This window comes from Bos taurus, chromosome 1 (assembly GCF_002263795.3).
Source record: "Bos taurus isolate L1 Dominette 01449 registration number 42190680 breed Hereford chromosome 1, ARS-UCD2.0, whole genome shotgun sequence".
Lineage (NCBI taxonomy): Eukaryota > Metazoa > Chordata > Mammalia > Artiodactyla > Bovidae > Bos > Bos taurus.
Genome location: NC_037328.1, coordinates 71527273 through 71546048, shown reverse-complemented (window position 1 = coordinate 71546048; position 18776 = coordinate 71527273). Strand labels below are relative to the sequence as shown.

The following is an 18776-nucleotide window of genomic DNA, read 5'->3' as shown; positions in this document are numbered from 1 at the left end:
AACTGCATCTCTCTGTAATACCGTTTCCCATTCTAAGCTCTTCTTTTCTTGTCCTTATGTGGTAGGTTATGGACTTTATTTCCAATACAGACTTTTTAAAAACACTTTAGGTTCTCATTAACATTCTTAACATTCATTTAGCTATTTTGAAATACTACATATGGAAATTTTATATCTAGATATTTGATATATGTTTCATAAATTTATGTTTTATCAGTCCTTATATTTATTGCACTCTGTTGCAGTATAGCATGAATAATAATAAGTAACTAAACAGATTGTTTTGTATTGAAAATATAAAGAAACTAGAGGTAGTACGTTTCTTCAGTTTTGTGTTTTCCCTACACATTTTCATCCTCTTTGCTTGTGCTATTTTTCACTTTTAATAAATTCTTCACCTGCAGGATATTAGATATAATACAATTAATACATTCTTGACTAACAAGCATTTCTTTCTGTCCTATATTATGATATCTTTATGATATCTCATTTTGGCTAACTGCAAAGATATCAAAAATCAAAACATTTTAAACTTCATGTTTCTTTTGGTTGTTTGCTGTGAAACTGACTCTGACCACTATATATGCAGTAGGAGGAGTAAATAACCTTTTATTAAAAATGTATCAGTTTTATTGGATGGCATTAAAATTATTACTAAATTTGAAATCAGTGATTGTCGTGAACAAAAAATTCCTTCCCTAAATTAGATTACCATGAATTTTTTTCCTACAGAAACTTGTTTTCTTCTCTTTCTGTTTTCTAAAATTTGGATTCAGGCAAGGGTTTTTATTCAAATAATGCTTCTTGACAGTTTGTGAAACTATAAGCTTATATTTCTCCACATTTTTTTTTCCTCAACTTAGTTTTTAACTTCTGCTTTCTTTATCAGAGCCTTCATATTTTAAGATTAATATCAAAACAGTCCACTTGACTAATGACTATGAATTTATTAATTTTGAACTGTTGATGTAAAAAGATAAAAATAAAAGTTTTTTAAAAATATTATTTATTATTAAAATAAATATTCTTACCAAAATAAATCTTTTCAAATAATAGAATTTGAGCTTAAAGTCACTTTAATCCATTTCAGTACCTTAATCACCTGATACCCCATCACTGAAAATATAGGCATACCCCCAAAAAACACCATCTGGTGTTGATATACTTCAAAATATTGATAGCATCGTATGACATGGATAAACTAAAAAAAAATTGAAACAAAATTTCTATCCTTTATGTTGTTCCCACTTCAAAAAATAATAATAATTCCTGGTGTCACAAGGCCATTTCCTTCAAGACATGGGTGCCTGTGACAAATTACAAAAGAAGCTATTCCTCTTTAGCCTCATCTTTCTTTGTGCTACATGCTTTTAAAACTCTCAACGCACAAATGGGACATTCAAGAAGGGAAAAAACTTGTTTCAGACATCTGTGCAATAAGGGACCATCAAATCGGCTGTCATAACAATTATGTATAAACTACTAGAATTTTAACTGCCTCTCTGGCATTACAAGCATCAAACCTTTTATTCCTTATTTAGGACATGGTGCCAGTGGATTGAATCTGGTTCCATTTTATTTATATATACTTTAAAAATAGATAATATGGTAGAGCTGAAAGGCTAATACATCAGTTATGATGGCATTTAAATTGGCCAGGAAAGTTGAATCTTCTTCCTTGGTTAGATAGCACTGATAATTCTTTTGCTCGACTCTGTGCTTGATGGACACATCTTAGTTTTCTTCCCATTTCATGATTCATGCCATAAGCATTTAGTTATGGTAATTCTCTTTTTAAAAAAAGGTTGTTTTAAATTTTCAACACTAGCAACTTTCTCAGTTTTCTTGGTTCTCTTTTTTAGTAGTGGCTTTTTGTTAGTTTGTTGGAGCCACAGAGAGAGAAAAGGAAAAAATTTGCTAAAAAAAAAAAAGGAAAAAATTTGCTAAAGCCAGAGGACAATGAAGATTATTATGTAAACCATTAAAAATATTTGAATAGCTAAAGTAATTTTGGCTATAGAGCACCTAGAAATCTTCTTAAAGAATATGGATTGATATAAATAGATGTGAATTTGGTTTGGACTATAGTGGTAGCTAATCTGGTTTACTCTTCCCTTTTTTTTCTTAAAATCAAATAGCACTTATTATTTTTAGGTATCACTGGATTATTCTCCTTAATTTATAAACTTAAATTTTTCAGTACTTTCAGTTAAAATGTTAGAATTTGAGAAGTTAATAGTAAATTAGAAATTTACTGTATAAAGCAAAATTCATATACAAACTGCACACTGTGGTCACAAGAGTCAGCTTTCACAGAGCTACTAGGCTGGGCCTTTGTACACACAGACAGTAGACATCCCTTTGTTTTGCCCCTCCTTCTCTTCTTCAGCAGTCATTCAATGACAAGCGTAAAAAGAACCTCTTTTCCCGAAAATTCCCCTTCTACAAGAACAAGGACCAGAGTGAGCAGGAAACAAGTGATGCTGACCGTAAGTATGTGGATCCAGTGGTCAACTGAAGATAAATGTAGAGGGACCTACTGCCCTGCAGTTGGTTGTTACCATGGAGACAGTTTCAAGAGCTGCAACAGGTTACTATTTATCTTAACTAGGGGCAACTTAACAAGCATAAATTAATTTGCATACCAATCTTAACTTTTTCTGGCCCCTTAGGGATTCTTAAAGTAAATGATATTTTTAAGCTGTGTTTAAAATAGAATTATTTTATGTAAAGGTTCTTATAAGAAACATTCAACATAATCTCAAAAGAATATTTTAGACAAAAACATGAGTTACCTCAGAACCTTCTTATTGATTTCTAGGTATAGCGTTGCCAATCTTTAATAATAGATCTTTTCAAAACATTCTGTATTATCCTATTTCTTCATTATATATAGACAATCTCAATTTTATTTTTAAAATAGCAAGAAACAGTCAAAATTTTTGCTTCTCTACCTTAATCAGCTTCTCATATAGAACTTACATTCTTTTAGTGGAGCGTATCTAGCCATTAGCTTAATTAAACTTTCAGAAATATGCAGAAGAGCTCTGTAAGATACGTGCACCTGTAATGGTCTTGGAACTGTCTCTTATTGTAGCACCAATTTTATGCATTACTGACAACTATTTTCTTTGATTATCTTTTTATTGCTTGCTCTCTGGGAACTACTCTCTACAGGAGATCCCTGACGACATGGGATCAAAAGGCCTGAGTAAGTGATCAAAATACTCCCAAGTTACTTTTTTACCTCCATCTACAGACCTACCTTTTTCAGATACATTTTGAGACTCGTGGTAGTGCCTATCTGGCATGAGGAGGTGTATGATTTAGATTGCTTTTAGATTTTTCATGTTAATAATATGCTTGGGATTTTTATTTCTATAATACCCTTTAATTTTTTTTCATTTTTCACATCATTTGAAAAACTCTCTGCTCATATTTTCCTCTTTGTAATTTTTATGGCAATTGCTTTCTCTAGGAATTTTTTAAATTTGAAGAAATAGACTTTTAATGTTTTTTTAACATAGTACTATCTGCCCTCATTATTAGAAGGTAGAATATAATCTTCCTTACTATTTTATTCCACCCCACCTTTTTTGTTAAAACATGTTAAAATAACTTTGAATCTCTGTTCGAAAAGCATTGCTATAATGTGAAACAATAAAACACAATAGACCTTAAATATTAGAAAAGAATTATAGAACTCAAGTTCAAATAGCAGTCTGTGTGGTAGGAAAATTTTATATATCTTTTTTATGGAAGATGTAAGTTATGGAAAGAATTATAAGAAATATTATCCTGTGGTTTTTTTTTTTTTAACCAAGATGTCGTCTCTGTTTGCGGGGAATTGTGTGTGTGTGTGTGTGTGTGCATTGTTCCTGTTTAATTTTCTAGTTGGGATTTAATCTTCATATAAAGCTTGGTATAGAGTCTGATATGTAGGAGTCATTCAATGCATATTGGAATGAATGAATGAAATAAGTCATTTTCGCAAACAATTTTAAATGTGAATGTGTTCAAATTGATTAAATGTGAAATTTTACCCAATACTGCTAAGTTATTTTAGGTGACAGTGACTCATAGAAGTAATCTTTTAGGCTAAAGTTTTTTTCTAAATAGTTGTTTCCATTTACATTATTAAGCATTTTGAAAACTTCATAATTTGTTGATCATTAAGGATTTAGCCAATATCTTTCAACTTCTAAGTTAATAAACTTTAAATTTCATAGATTTTTTTTCTTGATTAACGCTAACTTTGTATTGGACTTTTAAGCTTAACTATAGGTACTTGACTTTTATTTCAACTTTTAATAATTAAAGGTTTATATGAGATTGAAAGCAGTATGCTTTATATGTAATTATTTCTGTTACACACACTTTGCTATTTATGCACTTGCCTTTTTGGGATCTGGCAAGAGTCAGAAATTTACTGTCACTAGTGGCACCTTTTTTAAATCTCTTTCCTTTGGGAAAAACTCAGTGAAAATCTTCAGAAACTGGAAAAAATTTCCACTGATTTTTAATGCTATAGAATTTATTTTGAGAATGGTCATGCAGTGCTATGGGTCATCAAATGATCCCACAGATTTCTGTTATCTGTTGGGTCATCAGAGACCTATGGAAAGCTCATGGGAAAAGGAACTAATGAAGAATTTGGTTCCAATATTGATTTTTTTTATAATAGATAACTATACCTTGACCGCTTCCCTGATGGCTCAGAGGGTAAAGCGTCTGCTGCATTGCAGGAGACCCGGGTTCAATCCCTGGATCAGGAACATCCCCTGGAGAAGGAAATGGCAACCCACTCCAGTACTCTTGCCTGGAAAATCCCATGGACTGAGGAGCCTGGAAGGCTACAGTCCATGGGGTCTCAAAGAGTCGGACATGACTGAGCGGACAGATTCCTTGACCACATCATATTTTCATCTCTCGTTTTAATTGAGATGTGGGGCTTGGAAAGAGAAACAAATGAAAAATGATAACTGATTACCCATGTCATTGATTTATTTTCTGGTCATGACTTAAGATTCCTTGAATGATAGGTTTCTATGCTTCATCTCATAGGAACTGAAAGAATGTATTCACCTGGTAACTTGATCACATCAAGAAGATTTTATTTAGAAAAGGTTGATGGAAACAGAAAAAAAAATCAGTAAAATTCTAAAACTGGATAAGATGGAGGTTATCACATAAAACATTACTAGCAGCTGACAGGATGCTAATTATTATACAATACAAAATACTGGGAAGAAGGGTGGGTAGTTATCTACATCTTAAAGTTCAGGATAGGCTTCCCTGGTGGCTCAGCAGTATAAAGAATCCACCTACCAGTGTAAGAGATGTGGGTTCAACCCCTGGGTTGAGAAAATCCCCTGGAGAAGGAAATGGCAACCCACTCCAGTATTTTTCCCTGGGAAATCCAATGGACAGAGGAACCTGATGGACTATAGTCCATGGAGTCGCAAAGAGTCAGACACGACTTAGCAACCAAACAACAAAGTTCAGGATACAAGGAATAAACTAAGCAAAATTCTATGCAATTTTAACACAAGAAAATAAGTGTGACTTCATGTTGGTATTCATTGAGCTTTGTTGGAACAGGACTCTGAAAGGATTGAGAACAGAAGGACAAATTATTCCAGATAAACCTGTTGAAGAGCTGTGGAATAACACTGAATAGCAAGAAAGATGGACATCTGCATGTAATTTCACACAACCTTTGAAGAAATAGGGTATTTAATTAAAGAACACAGAGAGAAACAAAATACCCTAGAATACTCTTCATAGACAAGAATTCAATGATTCTACAAAGAAGAAAATCAAATTATTGATTTACCCTGCTGACAGTAGAGGAAGCAATAAGAGAAATTGTCTTTCAAAACCTAATTTTGACTAACAGAACTAATTAGAATATGATGGAAATCTGGGAGGACGCAACTAAATCATCATAGCTTGTAAAAGAGCCAGAAATAGAAATCTGTGTAGCTTTTATGCTTTAAGGAGGCAATTTTGAAAAAATTCAAGAGGAAAAAAACTGGTTAAGATTACTTTCAGTTCAGTTCAGTTCAGTCACTCAGTCATGTCCAACTCTTTGCAACCCCATGAATCGCAGCACGCCAGGCCTCCCTGTCCATCACCAACTCCCGGAATTCCCTCAAACTCACATCCATCAAGGCGGTGATGCCATCCAGCCATCTCATCCTCTGTCGTCCCCTTCTCCTCCTGCCCTCAATCCCTCCCAGCATCAGAGTCTTTTGCAATGAGTCAACTCTTCGCATGAGGTGGCCAAAGTACTGGAGTTTCAGCTTCAGCATCATCCTTCTGAAGAACACCCAGGACTGATTTCCTTTAGGATGGACTGGTTAGATCTCCTTGCAGTCCAAGGGACTCTCAAGAGTCTTCTCCAACACCACACTTCAAAAGCATCAATTCTTCGGCGCTCAGGTTTCTTCACAGTCCAACTTTCACATCCATGCACGACTACTGGAAAAACGATAGCCTTGACTAGACGGACCTTTGTTGGCAAAGTAATGTCTCTGCTTTTGAATATGCTATCTAGGTTGGTCATAACTTTCCTTCCAAGGAGTAAGCGTCTTTTAATTTCATGGCTGCAATCACCATCTGCAGTGATTTTGGAGCCCCAAAAAATAAAGTCTGACACTGTTTCCATGTTTCCCCATCTATTTCCCATGAAGTGATGGGACCAGATGCCATGATCTTAGTTTTCTGAATGTTGAGCTTTAAATCAACTTTTTCACTCTCCTCTTTTACTTTCATCAAGAGGCTCTTTAGTTCCTCTTCATTTTCTGCCATAAGGGTGATGTCATCTGCATGTCTGAGGTTATTGATACTTCTCCCGGCAATCTTGATTCCAGCTTGTGCTTCTTCCAGCCCAGCATTTCTCATGATGTACTCTGCATAGAAATTAAATAAGCACGGTGACAATATACAGCCTTGACGTACTCCTTTTCCTATTTGGAACCAGTCTGTTGTTCCTTTAGAAGAGAATAAAAAGTGTGTGTAGTTCAGTAGTGGTTATATAAGGTGCTCAGAAATGAAATTATAGCATACAATTTCAGACATGATTTGTACCTGTGTTTTGTATGCAGTTTATTTTTATAGCTTTACATTTTGTAGAATACCTCAGAAATTTCTACAGTTAGGCACATAGGTTTCCTGTTACATCCCATCTTTTTCTGTCTTAAAGACTTATGTAAGTAGAATGGTACAGAGCTCTTAGATGCCAAAGCCAGACTTATTTTCATTTGTGTGAAGAATGTGTGAGAGTAAAAAGAGAGTAAGTTTAAGAGTAGTAGTATTCTTTGAGACTGATGATGTGTAGTATTTAGGGAAAACAAAGAGAAAACACATATAGTCTCAAGAAGAAATGTTTGATTAGAAAGGTGGGACTTGATTAGAGAGATTTGAAATGGTTGTGATCATCAAACATTATAAACAAAAATTAAAACTTTAAGAGTTTTACTGTACTGTTTTTACTGTTTACTATTTATACTGTCTTATGTCAAAAGGTTAATATTTTAACACATAGATTTCTGAAAAACCAAGTAAGACACTAACTCTTCATTGGAAAACTGGACAAATGATACAAGAAGAGTACTCAGAAAATAAGCCAATTAAATAAACACATAAAAATGTTTAACAGCCCTAATAATGAATAAACAAAATGATATGTTTTACCCATCAGCTTAGCAAACTTTTCTTTTAAAGGAATATCCAGTGATGGGCATGGTTCTGTGAAATGACTGCTTTTAATATACTACTTTTAGGAGTGTAAATTGGTACAGCGTTTTTGGAAAAGCATATCTTTTGACCTACTAATTCCTCTTCAGGGAATTGACCCTGAGGATGTAATCAGAGGTGGAGACATAGGTTTATATATCAGGGTGTTTCATTAATCTTTAGAAATTCAGTTCAGTCGCTCAATCGTGTCCGACTCTTTGCTACCCCAGGCCTCCCTTTCCATCACCAACTCCCGGAGTTTGCCCAAACTCATGTCCATCAAGTCAGTGATGCCATCCAGCCATCTCATCCTCTGTCGTCCCCTTCTCCTCCTGCCCCCAGTCCCTCCCAGCATCAGGGTCTTTTCCAATGAGTCAACTCTTCGCATGAGGTGGCCAAAGTACTGGAGTTTCAGCTTTAGCATCAGTCCTTCCAAAAAACACCCAGGACTGATTTCCTTTAGGATGGACTGGTTGGATCTCCTTGCTGTCCAAGGGACTCTCAAGAGTCTTCTCCAACACCACACTTCAAAAGCATCAATTCTTCGGCACTCAGCTTTCTTCACAGTCCAACTCTCACATCCATACATGACCACTGGAAAAACCATAGCCTTGACTAGATGGACTTTTGTTGGCAGAGTAATGTCTCTGCTTTTGAATATGCTATCTAGGTTGATCATGACTTTCCTTCAAAGGAGTAAGCGTCTTTTAATTTCATGGCTGCAATCACCATCTGCAGTGATTTTGGAGCCCAGAAAAATAAAGTCTGACACTGTTTCCACTGTTTCCCCATCTATTTGCCATGAAGTAATGGGGTTAGAAATTACAGCCCCTCAAAATTGAAATGCCCCTAAAATGCCTTACAGCTGGGAAGTAGTTGATGAAGAATGACATATTATACAGTATAATATTTTATAACCATTCAAACTCATATTAAAGCATAATGTTGTGGAAAATGCTCACAATATAAGTGAAGAAAGTAAACTATGAAACTACATATATTGTCTCAGATTTGTAAATAAACATATATATTTAGGGCTATTTTGAATGGTGTTCCTTTGAACATTCCTTTAATGTCTTTTAGTATGAATATATGTCTTTCTGTTGGGAAAATACCTAGGAAATGGATTGTTGAGTCACAGATATATAAATATGATAGGCTTTAGTAGATAATGCCAAGTAATTTTACAAAGTGAGTATATCAATTTACCCCATTCCCCACCTCCAGTAGAATGTGAGTTCCGTTGGCTACATATCTTTCTCTACACTTGACATACCTTTTGTTTTAGTTTTTTCATTTTGGTCATTCTGGTGGATGATAGATACCTTTTGTGGTGCTTGTTTTTTAATTATTTTAATTGGAGGCTAATTACAGTATTGTGGTGGTTTTAGGCATACATTGACATGAATCAGCCATGAGTATACAGGTATAATCCCCCCATCCTGAATCCACCTCCCCACTCCATCCCTCTGAGTTGTGCCAGAGCACCAGATTTGAGTGCCCTGCCTGCTTCATGCATTGAACTTACACTGGTCATCTATTTTACATATTGTAATTAATATACGTGTTTCAATGCTATTCTCTCATACCATCCCACAGTCACCTCTCCCACATAGTCAGCTGTTAGGGTTTTAATTTTCATTTCCCTGATAAGTAATAAACTTGAACACCTTTTATATGTTTATTGGATATTTGAATATTTTCTTTGATAAAATGCCTTGAAAAAGATTATTTGTATTATCAGGGAAAGAGCATTTTACCTGTTTAATAAGCTCCCAACCATTGGTGATGATGCTATTCCAAGGGCAATGCTTGAAGTAGCAAGATTTTACTGTAGAGGAGTTATTTAAAGCATACTTGAAAGAACTTGAATTTGATTGCTTTATAACTATTGGTAATTTTAGAGAATGCAAGATAAGTAAGAGAAATCCCCAGAAAAGAGAATGTAGTACCTTCAACTTTGTATATATGTATATAACATGTCAGGTATATTCAGTAGTAGAGAAATAATAAAATAAACCCCACAAGCATTCATTTATCCAACTTCTCTAATTGTCAACCCATGGTTAATGTTTCTTCTATACTTTGACTTACTCTCACCTTCCACTCGCTCAAATGCAATAACTAACATTTCTTTCTTTTCTATATTAGAAATCCTAGTATAAATTTAAGAACTTTTTCTTTTTTCTATGTGGCATTCCTACTTCTGGGAATGAATTTTAAGGAAATAGGACAAAAGGTGAAAAACATATATGAACACATTCATAATAATGAATTGTTGATGTCTATGAAAAACAGTTTAAAGCAAAATAAATAGTAAGATAAATCATGATTTAACAGTTCAATAGAATATTATACAACAGTTTAAAATGATTATTTTGACATCTGATAACATGAGAAGAAATTTTTAAATGTAAACTTTAAAAAAACCACCATTTTTTAAATGTTTATATATTTTTCAGTCTTATAATTTTTAATGTTCCTCCTTTATTTAAAATATACATAGCAATGATTAAGAAAGTTGTATCTTGTCTTTGCAAGTTAGAATAACAGACTTATTTTTCACAATGACAGCATTTCAAGAACTGTACTAAGTTTTACCATTCTCTAAATTTAGGAGACTGTGTAGGTGGTATGGTACAGCATATATTTCTCCCCAAACTTTTTCCTTATGCTTTAATTTTTGTTTCCTTCACCTGACATAAGAAATTTAGATTTACATCTCTTCCATGGAAATTTTTGTTATTTTAGTTTTTATAGATAAAATTCCTTTTTATTGAAAGGAGAACACTTACTAAGACTACACTAGAGATTACATTTACATGAGAAGAGTGCTGGGTGTTACTGAACAATCAAGTTATGAAATGGGGTCACTTTGAAGGGAGGGGCCAGGCAAATGGGTTTGTTTATCATCTTTTTGTTTTGCAAAACAGCTGTTGTCAGTTTTACCAAAGCAGTTTCTCAGAAATACTAGTCTACTTTAAAATACAATCCCAAAAATGATGGTTGTTGTTAAAAAAAAAATAAAATAAAAAATAAAATAAAATACAATCCCACCTTCTAGAATTCTGTTCCATTTGACCTTTTTTAGAGCATCAGGAAATCTGGGGTATCCAGAATACTTTATCTGTATGATCTCAGACATAGATTTTCATTTCTCTTCAGGAACAAGAAAGAAACTAAGCTAAAAGCGGGGTTATTTTTTTTTCCATTTATTTTTTAAGATACCACTTCCTTATAATGGACCTCTGTTTTCTCCTATATAACTTGTCTCCTTTGTTAGTCATTACTGTATCATGACCTAAAGTAAATGGCGTCAGTGACATTTTCTCATTGGGGTTTTTATATTGACAGTTGGACTAATTTGGGATCTACTTGCCATTCATAATAAGATTTTGTTCATAAACTGTTGAACAGAAAATGAAGCATTGTCCTTGCTTACAGATTTTTCTCCTTGCCAGTTCATATTCATGTATTTCAAATAAATTTTTCAAAGAAAATCAGAAATGTTTTTAAAAACTCTTTGGATATCGGTGGTTTATATCTCAACATTTTGTTGTCACCTTGTGTTTATTTTGATAATTTGCTTTTTTTAAACTCATGACTGTGTTTTCTTTATTTTTTCCATTGTCCTGCAATTTCAGAACATGTAACTTCTAATGCCAGCGATAGCGAAAGTAGTTACCGTAAGTGTTTTAAGTTATTTGTTCTTTTGTTATCTCCAGTAATATATCCTGTGGGGGTTTTTCCCTTAGTGATGTATTCTGAAAACTGAAAATTAGGTGCTTACTATGTTGTAGGGAGAGCCAGGTAAAATACTTTATAGATAAAGTCATGCTATATGTACAGAAGTTAATTTCCAAAGTTTTCATAAAATACAAAAACTCATTTTAACAAAACTGCTGTTCATGTACACAATATGTGTATGTGTATTTGTATCTTTTATAAGAAGTAAATAGCTAAATAGGGATAAGCTTGTGCTTTGCATTTTAATTCTGTTTCTAACATAGGCATTAAAATATTTTTCAATAATGCTAAATTATAATTAGGTTTATTTCCTTTTTTATTTTGTGTCACCAATACTGATGTGTGTCAAGATACTATGTATTGCCAGCTTTTGGTGAACATAAGAAATGACAAAGGGAAAATTTTCAACTATTATTCAAACAGTAATACTAATTTATTTTTTGGTTCTTTTGTTATAGTTTTGGTATTATATTATTAAGTGATGTATATAAGCGTATGAAATTTTAAAACACTTTTGGGCATGGGAGGCGGGAAGAGTACATGAATATTGTCAGTTGTAACACCTTCAAAATTAAAATTGCTTTTCTGACTTTTTTTTTTTTTTTTTTTTTAACTGCTGTCTAATATGAAAGTAATCTTGATTACAGATGAGTATGGCTGCTCAAAAGGTCCATCCTGTTAATATCAGTCTAATATTTTTTATGTTGACAATATATACTTTTAACCCTCATTCATGTGATTGGTTGTTATTTTTTATGCATAATAGTTACTTAATGATTTTCTTTGTTGGTGCGGTAGTGTGATTTCTCATATTTTAGCATTTTATTAACTTATATCAGAACTCACCAGAGAGTAGTTGTGAAGCTTTCTAGACTAAAAAGAGGTAATGAAAGTATATACTGTCTGTCTCACCATTTGCATGTATTATTAGGTGTGGAAAATTCAAATTGCATGTTTCTGATAACATGTAAAATATGTTTTACATACAGTACTTTTAAAAGCAACTTGTAAATATATATATATATCTGACATAATAAATTTTAAAACAACAAAATATACTTTTAAAGCAGGAAAGAATATTTATACCAGTATAAGAACTTAAAAGATTTATAGCTGCATACATGTAATATAAACAAATTTAGTGAAAAGGTTGTTATAGAGTCATAATCATCAAGGAAAATATCTTTAAATACATTCTCAAAATACTGGTTGATTTCTTTGAACCATTTAAATCTTACAATTCTTCCTAGTTTGTTTTCTACATGTGTGTGTGTACGTGTGTTTGTGTATTAAGAACTGAAGTTTTCAACTTTTTATTTTCATTGAGCAGAGGTATAATGTGTAGACTTTTCTGTGTAGGATATTCATATGCTCTAATCCTTTAACTTAGAGAATTTAACTTGTGAAAAGTACTTTTAAGATCAAAGCAAAATATATTATTTCTCCTTTACTATCAACGTGATGCATCTTATTGAAAAAGAATTTAATTTTATCTAAAACTTTTTTACTCAAAATGTTATTTTTTTAAAAACTGAACAAATGAATTATAGTAATCAATGAATTTTTTTCATCAATGAAATAGTAACACTAATTTTACCTTGGCATTAAAAATTTTGGGTTAGAGAATAGTTGTAATTATAAAATATATATGCAATTACATGCAAAACATGCAAAATGTTATACCTGGTAAGACCAAAAATACAGCATATTAATAACACTAACTTATCTAATATGCATATATGTAGGACTGCTCGTTAAAGTAGTAACTTTAAAATATTTAAGAGTTTAGATTCTCAGTAAAAAATTAATAGCTTATGCTTGACATCCCAAGTAAAGATTTAATCTGTAAAACACAGAATAATAGAAAGTTAGTTATTAATAGCACAATTATAATTTGTTTTTATATATACCAGTCTTTGTGACTCTAATTGTTCATTTTTTCCCTAAATCTTGCCATAATTAATTTATAAAGAGCCTTTTTTTATGTCTTCACTGATTTTCTCAGGAAAATTCTAGTATTTTATATGTTCTATTAAAGAATTAAATTAGTATAGTTATCTTTATAGATTTTCTTACCTGTATTTTAACTTTCTAATAGGTGGTCAAGAAGAATATGTCTTATCTTATGAACCAGTGAATCAACAAGAAGGTTTGTGAAGTCTGTTTATATTTTACAGTCTTATAGAAATACATAATTTGGAAAATCAATCTAACTCAATTCATATCTTAAAACATTTTTACAGTATACCTTAAAAAAACATTTTGTTAGAATTTTAGTGTTTTTTCTTACTATATGTATCTGTATATAGAATTTTACTATGTATATTTTATGATACATGATTTAACCCACAGATTATTAAAATCTAGTCATTTTATATTGGTGTTTTATTTCTTAAGCAGCTTCTTTCCCGTGTTCACAATAGTATCACTATTCTTCTAATAACCCTTGTTCAAAATCTTGGAATCATCTTTGATCTTTCTCTGCTCTTCATCTCCCTTGTCCAGTCAGTTTCTAGGCCCTATTTATTCTTATCATGTCTTTCTTATTTATAACCTCCTTTCATCCCTCCTGCCAAATGTTAAGTCTAATTTTCACTGCCAGTCTCCCTGCTTCCAGCACGATCCCTTACAATCCAGTGTTTATACTTCTATTAGATCATCATTCTAGATGACTACTCTGATTATACCACATTTCTTTTTTGCCCTTCTTTGATCTGCTTCCTTGCAGTTATTGCTTCAGAAAGGATCAGTAAAACACTGTACTGTGTTTTCTCATTTGTAATGAGATGATGTTAACAATGTATAGAAACGTTATCTACTAAAATGCTGGGTTTAACTTGGTAAAATTTATCTAAGTGTATGACTTCAAACAGGGCTTCCCTAGTGGCTCAGATGGTAAAGAATCTGTCTGCAATGCAGAAGACTCGGGTTCGATCCCTGGGTCAGGAAGATCCCCTGGAGAAGGGAATGGCTACCCACTCCAGTATTCTTGCCTGGAGAATTCCATGGACAGAGGCGCCTGCAGGCTACAGTCCATGTAGTCATAGTTGCAGACCTGAGTGACACTAACAGTTACGAACTTGACTTCAAACAGATTGAAGTTTAAGATTTTAATAAATGTTTGGAAACTATCAAGTTGAGCATCATTGGTAGAGAAAGAAAGGAAATTCTTCATAAGGATACTTTCGTTTTCTAGTAAAAATACATAGATGTTTGTTGAGTGTTTATTCCTTTTAACATGCAGTTTATTTTTATAGTTAATTATACTCGACCAGTGATCATATTGGGACCTATGAAAGACAGGATAAATGATGACCTGATCTCAGAATTTCCTGACAAATTCGGATCATGTGTTCCTCGTGAGTAACTCACATAAAAATTCTTAGTGTTCTTAACATTTTGTCACTGTGTGGTCAGAGTAAGCATTACCTTTTTTTTCCTCTTTTTTATTTTTTAAGTTATGAAAGTATGAAACGCATTTATAGGAGACTTGGTAAATACAGAACAAAGTTATATATAGTTTCACTATTAATATTACAATTATTTTTTTACTAGATAAATTAAGATTTTTAGTTGGAGTTTCAATAGCAAACTCTCAAAAATTAATACAATAAATATACAGAAAAGTAGAAGAATGTAGTAGACCTCAAAAGCACTATAACCAATTCAACATTATTAAGATTTATATAGTTTTCACACTATAGTGGGAAGCAAATTCTATTCAGGTTCCCATAGACTATAAACTAGGAGACACTGGAACATATCCAGGGACATAAAACAGGTACAGAAAAAATTTGTGGTCTAATGAAACTGAAATCATACAGAGTCTGTCCTGTTACCACTGTGAAATTATGTTAAAAATCAATATCAAAAGATATTTGAAAATAAGCCACATATTTTCAAGTGTAGTGTGACATTTACCAATAGAGATCTTTGACCTAGCCATTGAAAGCCTCATTAAAGTTAGAAGACTGAAAAAACACAGACGGTGATTGTAGAGAAGAAAACATTTAAGTGAGAAATTAATATCAAAGATAGTTAAGTAGAAGTACATGCACTCATCTCCTCCTGCAAGAGCACTAAAATTACAACTAGCTATTGAACAACATTCAACAGGACACTGGAACCCACCAAAAAAAGATAATCCATGTCCAAAGACAAAGAAGCTGCAACAAGATGGTGGGAGAGGTGCAAACACAATAAAATCAAATCCCATACCTGCTAGGTGGCCCCCCCACAATCTAGAGAACAGTAGTACCAAAGAAGTTCTCCTCCTGTTGTGACAGTTCTGAGCCTCCTGTCAGGATTTGCAGCCTGCACATCCAGCAAAGGGACTGGGAATCGCCAGGCAGTCTGACTTTGAAGGCCAGTGGAATTTGATTACAGACTAGGGGAAACAGAGACTGCACTCTTGGAGGACACAAACAAAATCTCGTACACGCCAAGACCCAGGGGAAAGGAGCAGTGACTCCACAGGAGACTGAACCAAGCCTACCTGCTAGTGTTGGAGGGTCTCCTGTGGAGGTGTGGGTCAGCAGTGGCTTGCCATAGGGACAGAGGCACTGGCAGGAGCAGTCCTAGGGGGGCCCTTTGGTGTAAGTCCTCTTGGAAAGTTGCCATTAACCCATAGAGCCTATAAACCCCAGGGCTTAAGTCAAACAACTAATAGGGAGAGAGCACAGCCCCACCCATCAGTAGATAATTGGATTGAAGTTTTACTGAGCACAGCCCTGCCCACCAGAGCAAGACTCAGTTTTTCCCACCACCAGTCCCTCCCATCAGGAAGCCTATACAAGCCTCTTAGCCTCATTCACCAGAGGGCAGACAGTAGAAGCGAGAATAATTACAATCCCACAGCAGCTAGAAACAAAACCACATCACAGAAAGTTAACCAGGATGAAAAAGCAGAGGGTTTTGTCCCATATGAAGGGACAAGGTAAAACCCCAGAAAAACACATGAATGAAGTGGTGATGGGCAACCTTCCAGAAAAAGAATTCAGAATAATGATAGTGGAGATGATCTAGGATCTCGGGAAAAGAATGGAGGCAAAGATTGAGAAGATTCAAGAAATGTTTACCAAAGACCTAGAAAGAACAAACCAGTGAAGGCAATGGCACCCCACTCCAGTACTCTTGCCTGGAGAGTCCCATGGACGTGGGAGCCTGGTGGGCTGCCATCTGTGGGGTCGCGAAGAGTCGGACATGACTGAAGCGACTTAGCAGCAGCAGAAAGAACAAATGAAAATGAACAATACACTAGAAGGAATCAATAGCAGAATAACTGATGCAGAACAGATAAGTGACCTATAGTACACAATGGTGAAAATCACTGCTGCAGAACAGAGTATAGGAAAAAATAAAAAGCCTAAGAGACCTCTGAGACAGCATTAAACACACCACCATTCACATTATAAGGGTCCCAGAAGGAGGAGAAAGAGAAAGGACCTGAGAAAATATTTGAAGAGATAATAGCCAAAAGCTTCCCTAAAGTGGGAAAGGAAATAGCCAAGTCCAAGAAGCACAGAGAGTCCCAGGCAGGATAAACTCAAGGAGGAATACACCAAGACACATAGTAGTCAAACTGACAGAAATTAAAGACAAAATATTAAAAGCAAAAAGGGGAAAATGACAAATAACATACAGGGCAATTCCCATAAGGTTATCAGCTGGTATCTCAACAGAAACTCTCTATGGCAGAAGAAAATGGCACAGTATATTTAAAGCGATGAAAGGGAAGAACCTACAACCAAGAATACTCTACCCAGCAAGATTCTCATTCAGATTTGACAGAGAAATCAAAAGCTTTCTAGGCAAGCAAAAGTTAAGAAAATTCAATACCAAACCCAGCTTTACGACAAACACTAAAGGAACTTCTCTAGGCAGGAAACCCAAGACAAGGACAAGACCTACAAAAAATAAATCCAAAACAATTAAGAAAATGGATAAAGAATCATACATATGGACAATTACCTTAACTCTGAATGGATTAAATGAAACAACCAAAAGACCTAGATGGGCTGGGCAGATGAGAACATGTGCATGTATGCACTTCTACTAACCACATCACTCTACTTAACCCCCCAAATTGTATGTAATTATTTTATATTATTAGGTTAAAGATGTTTCCATTATGGCTTGCAATTGTAATTATCTTTTTTATTGTCTGGTTATCGATTGTGAAAACTGATAAACCATTGTATCATGATTGGTCAACAGAAAATAATAGAATTCTGTATCACTGCTACTGCTGCTGCTAAGTCGCTTCAGTCGTGTCCGACTCTGTGCGACCCCATAGATGGAAGCCCACTAGGCTCCCCCGTCCCTGGGATTCTCCAGGCAAGAACACTGGAGTGGGTTGCCATTTCCTTCTCCAATGCATGAAAGTGAAAGTGAAGTCGCTCAGTCATGTCTGACTCCCAGTGACCCCATGGACTGCAGCCCACCAGGCTCTCTTCTAAGATGTGGTACATATATACAATGGAGTATTACCCTGCCATAAAAAGAGTGAAATAATGCCATTTGCAGCAACATGAATAGACCTAGAGATTGTCATACTGAGTTTTAAGGCATACAAAGAAAAACCAATGTATGATACCGCTTATATGTGGGACGTAAAAAAAAAAAATGATACAAATGAATCTGTTTACAGAATGGAAGCAGGCTCACAGACATAGAAAACAAATCTATAGTTACCAAAGGGAAAAGAGGTAGGGGAGGGATTAATTAGGAGTTTAGAATTAGCAGATACATGCTACTTGCTTGAAAGTGAAAGTGAAGTCGCTCAGTCGTGTCCGACTCTTAGCAACCCCATGGACTGCAGCCTACCAGGCTCCTCCATCCATGGGATTTTCCAGGCAAGAGTACTGGAGTGGGGTGCCATTCACTTTTCACTTTCATGCATTGGAGAAGGAAATGGCAACCCACTCCAGTATTCTTGCCTGGAGAATCCCAGGGATGGGGGAGCCTGGTGGGCTGCCATCTATGGGGTTGCACAGAGTCGGACACTACTGAAGCGACTTAGCAGCAGCAGCAGCTACTTGCTTAGTCACTTCAGTTGTGTCCAACTTTGTGCGACACTATGGACTGCAGCCTTTCAGGCTCTCTGTCCATGGGATTCTCTAGGCAAGAATACTGGAGTGGGTTGCCATGACTTTCTCCAGGAGATCTTCTCGACCCAGGGATCAAACCTGTGTCTCCTGCCTTTCAGGCAGATTCTTTACCACTGAGCCACGAGGGAAGCCCAATCTGAATACTGTCTCCTATCAAATGTATCACCATCCTCCAGATTT

At 34.6% G+C, this 18776-nt stretch overlaps 1 protein-coding gene across 16 annotated transcripts in view; it reads left to right on the top strand.

The window, feature by feature from the left end:
• Window positions 1-18776, top strand: part of DLG1 (discs large MAGUK scaffold protein 1) — a 270955-nt gene that overhangs the window by 236254 nt on the left and 15925 nt on the right. For 8 of the 16 annotated variants that reach the window (XM_024994948.2, XM_059888069.1, XM_024994955.2 and 5 more), the window contains 4 exons: window positions 2390-2489; window positions 11385-11426; window positions 13586-13636; window positions 14745-14846. In XM_024994948.2, coding sequence (XP_024850716.1) covers window positions 2390-2489; window positions 11385-11426; window positions 13586-13636; window positions 14745-14846 — 295 coding nt within the window. Of the gene's footprint in view, window positions 1-2389; window positions 2490-3177; window positions 3212-11384; window positions 11427-12119; window positions 12156-13585; window positions 13637-14744; window positions 14847-18776 lie in introns of all 16 variants that reach the window. The other 8 variants (XM_024994992.1, XM_024994973.1, XM_059888090.1 and 5 more) reach the window with 3 other exon arrangements.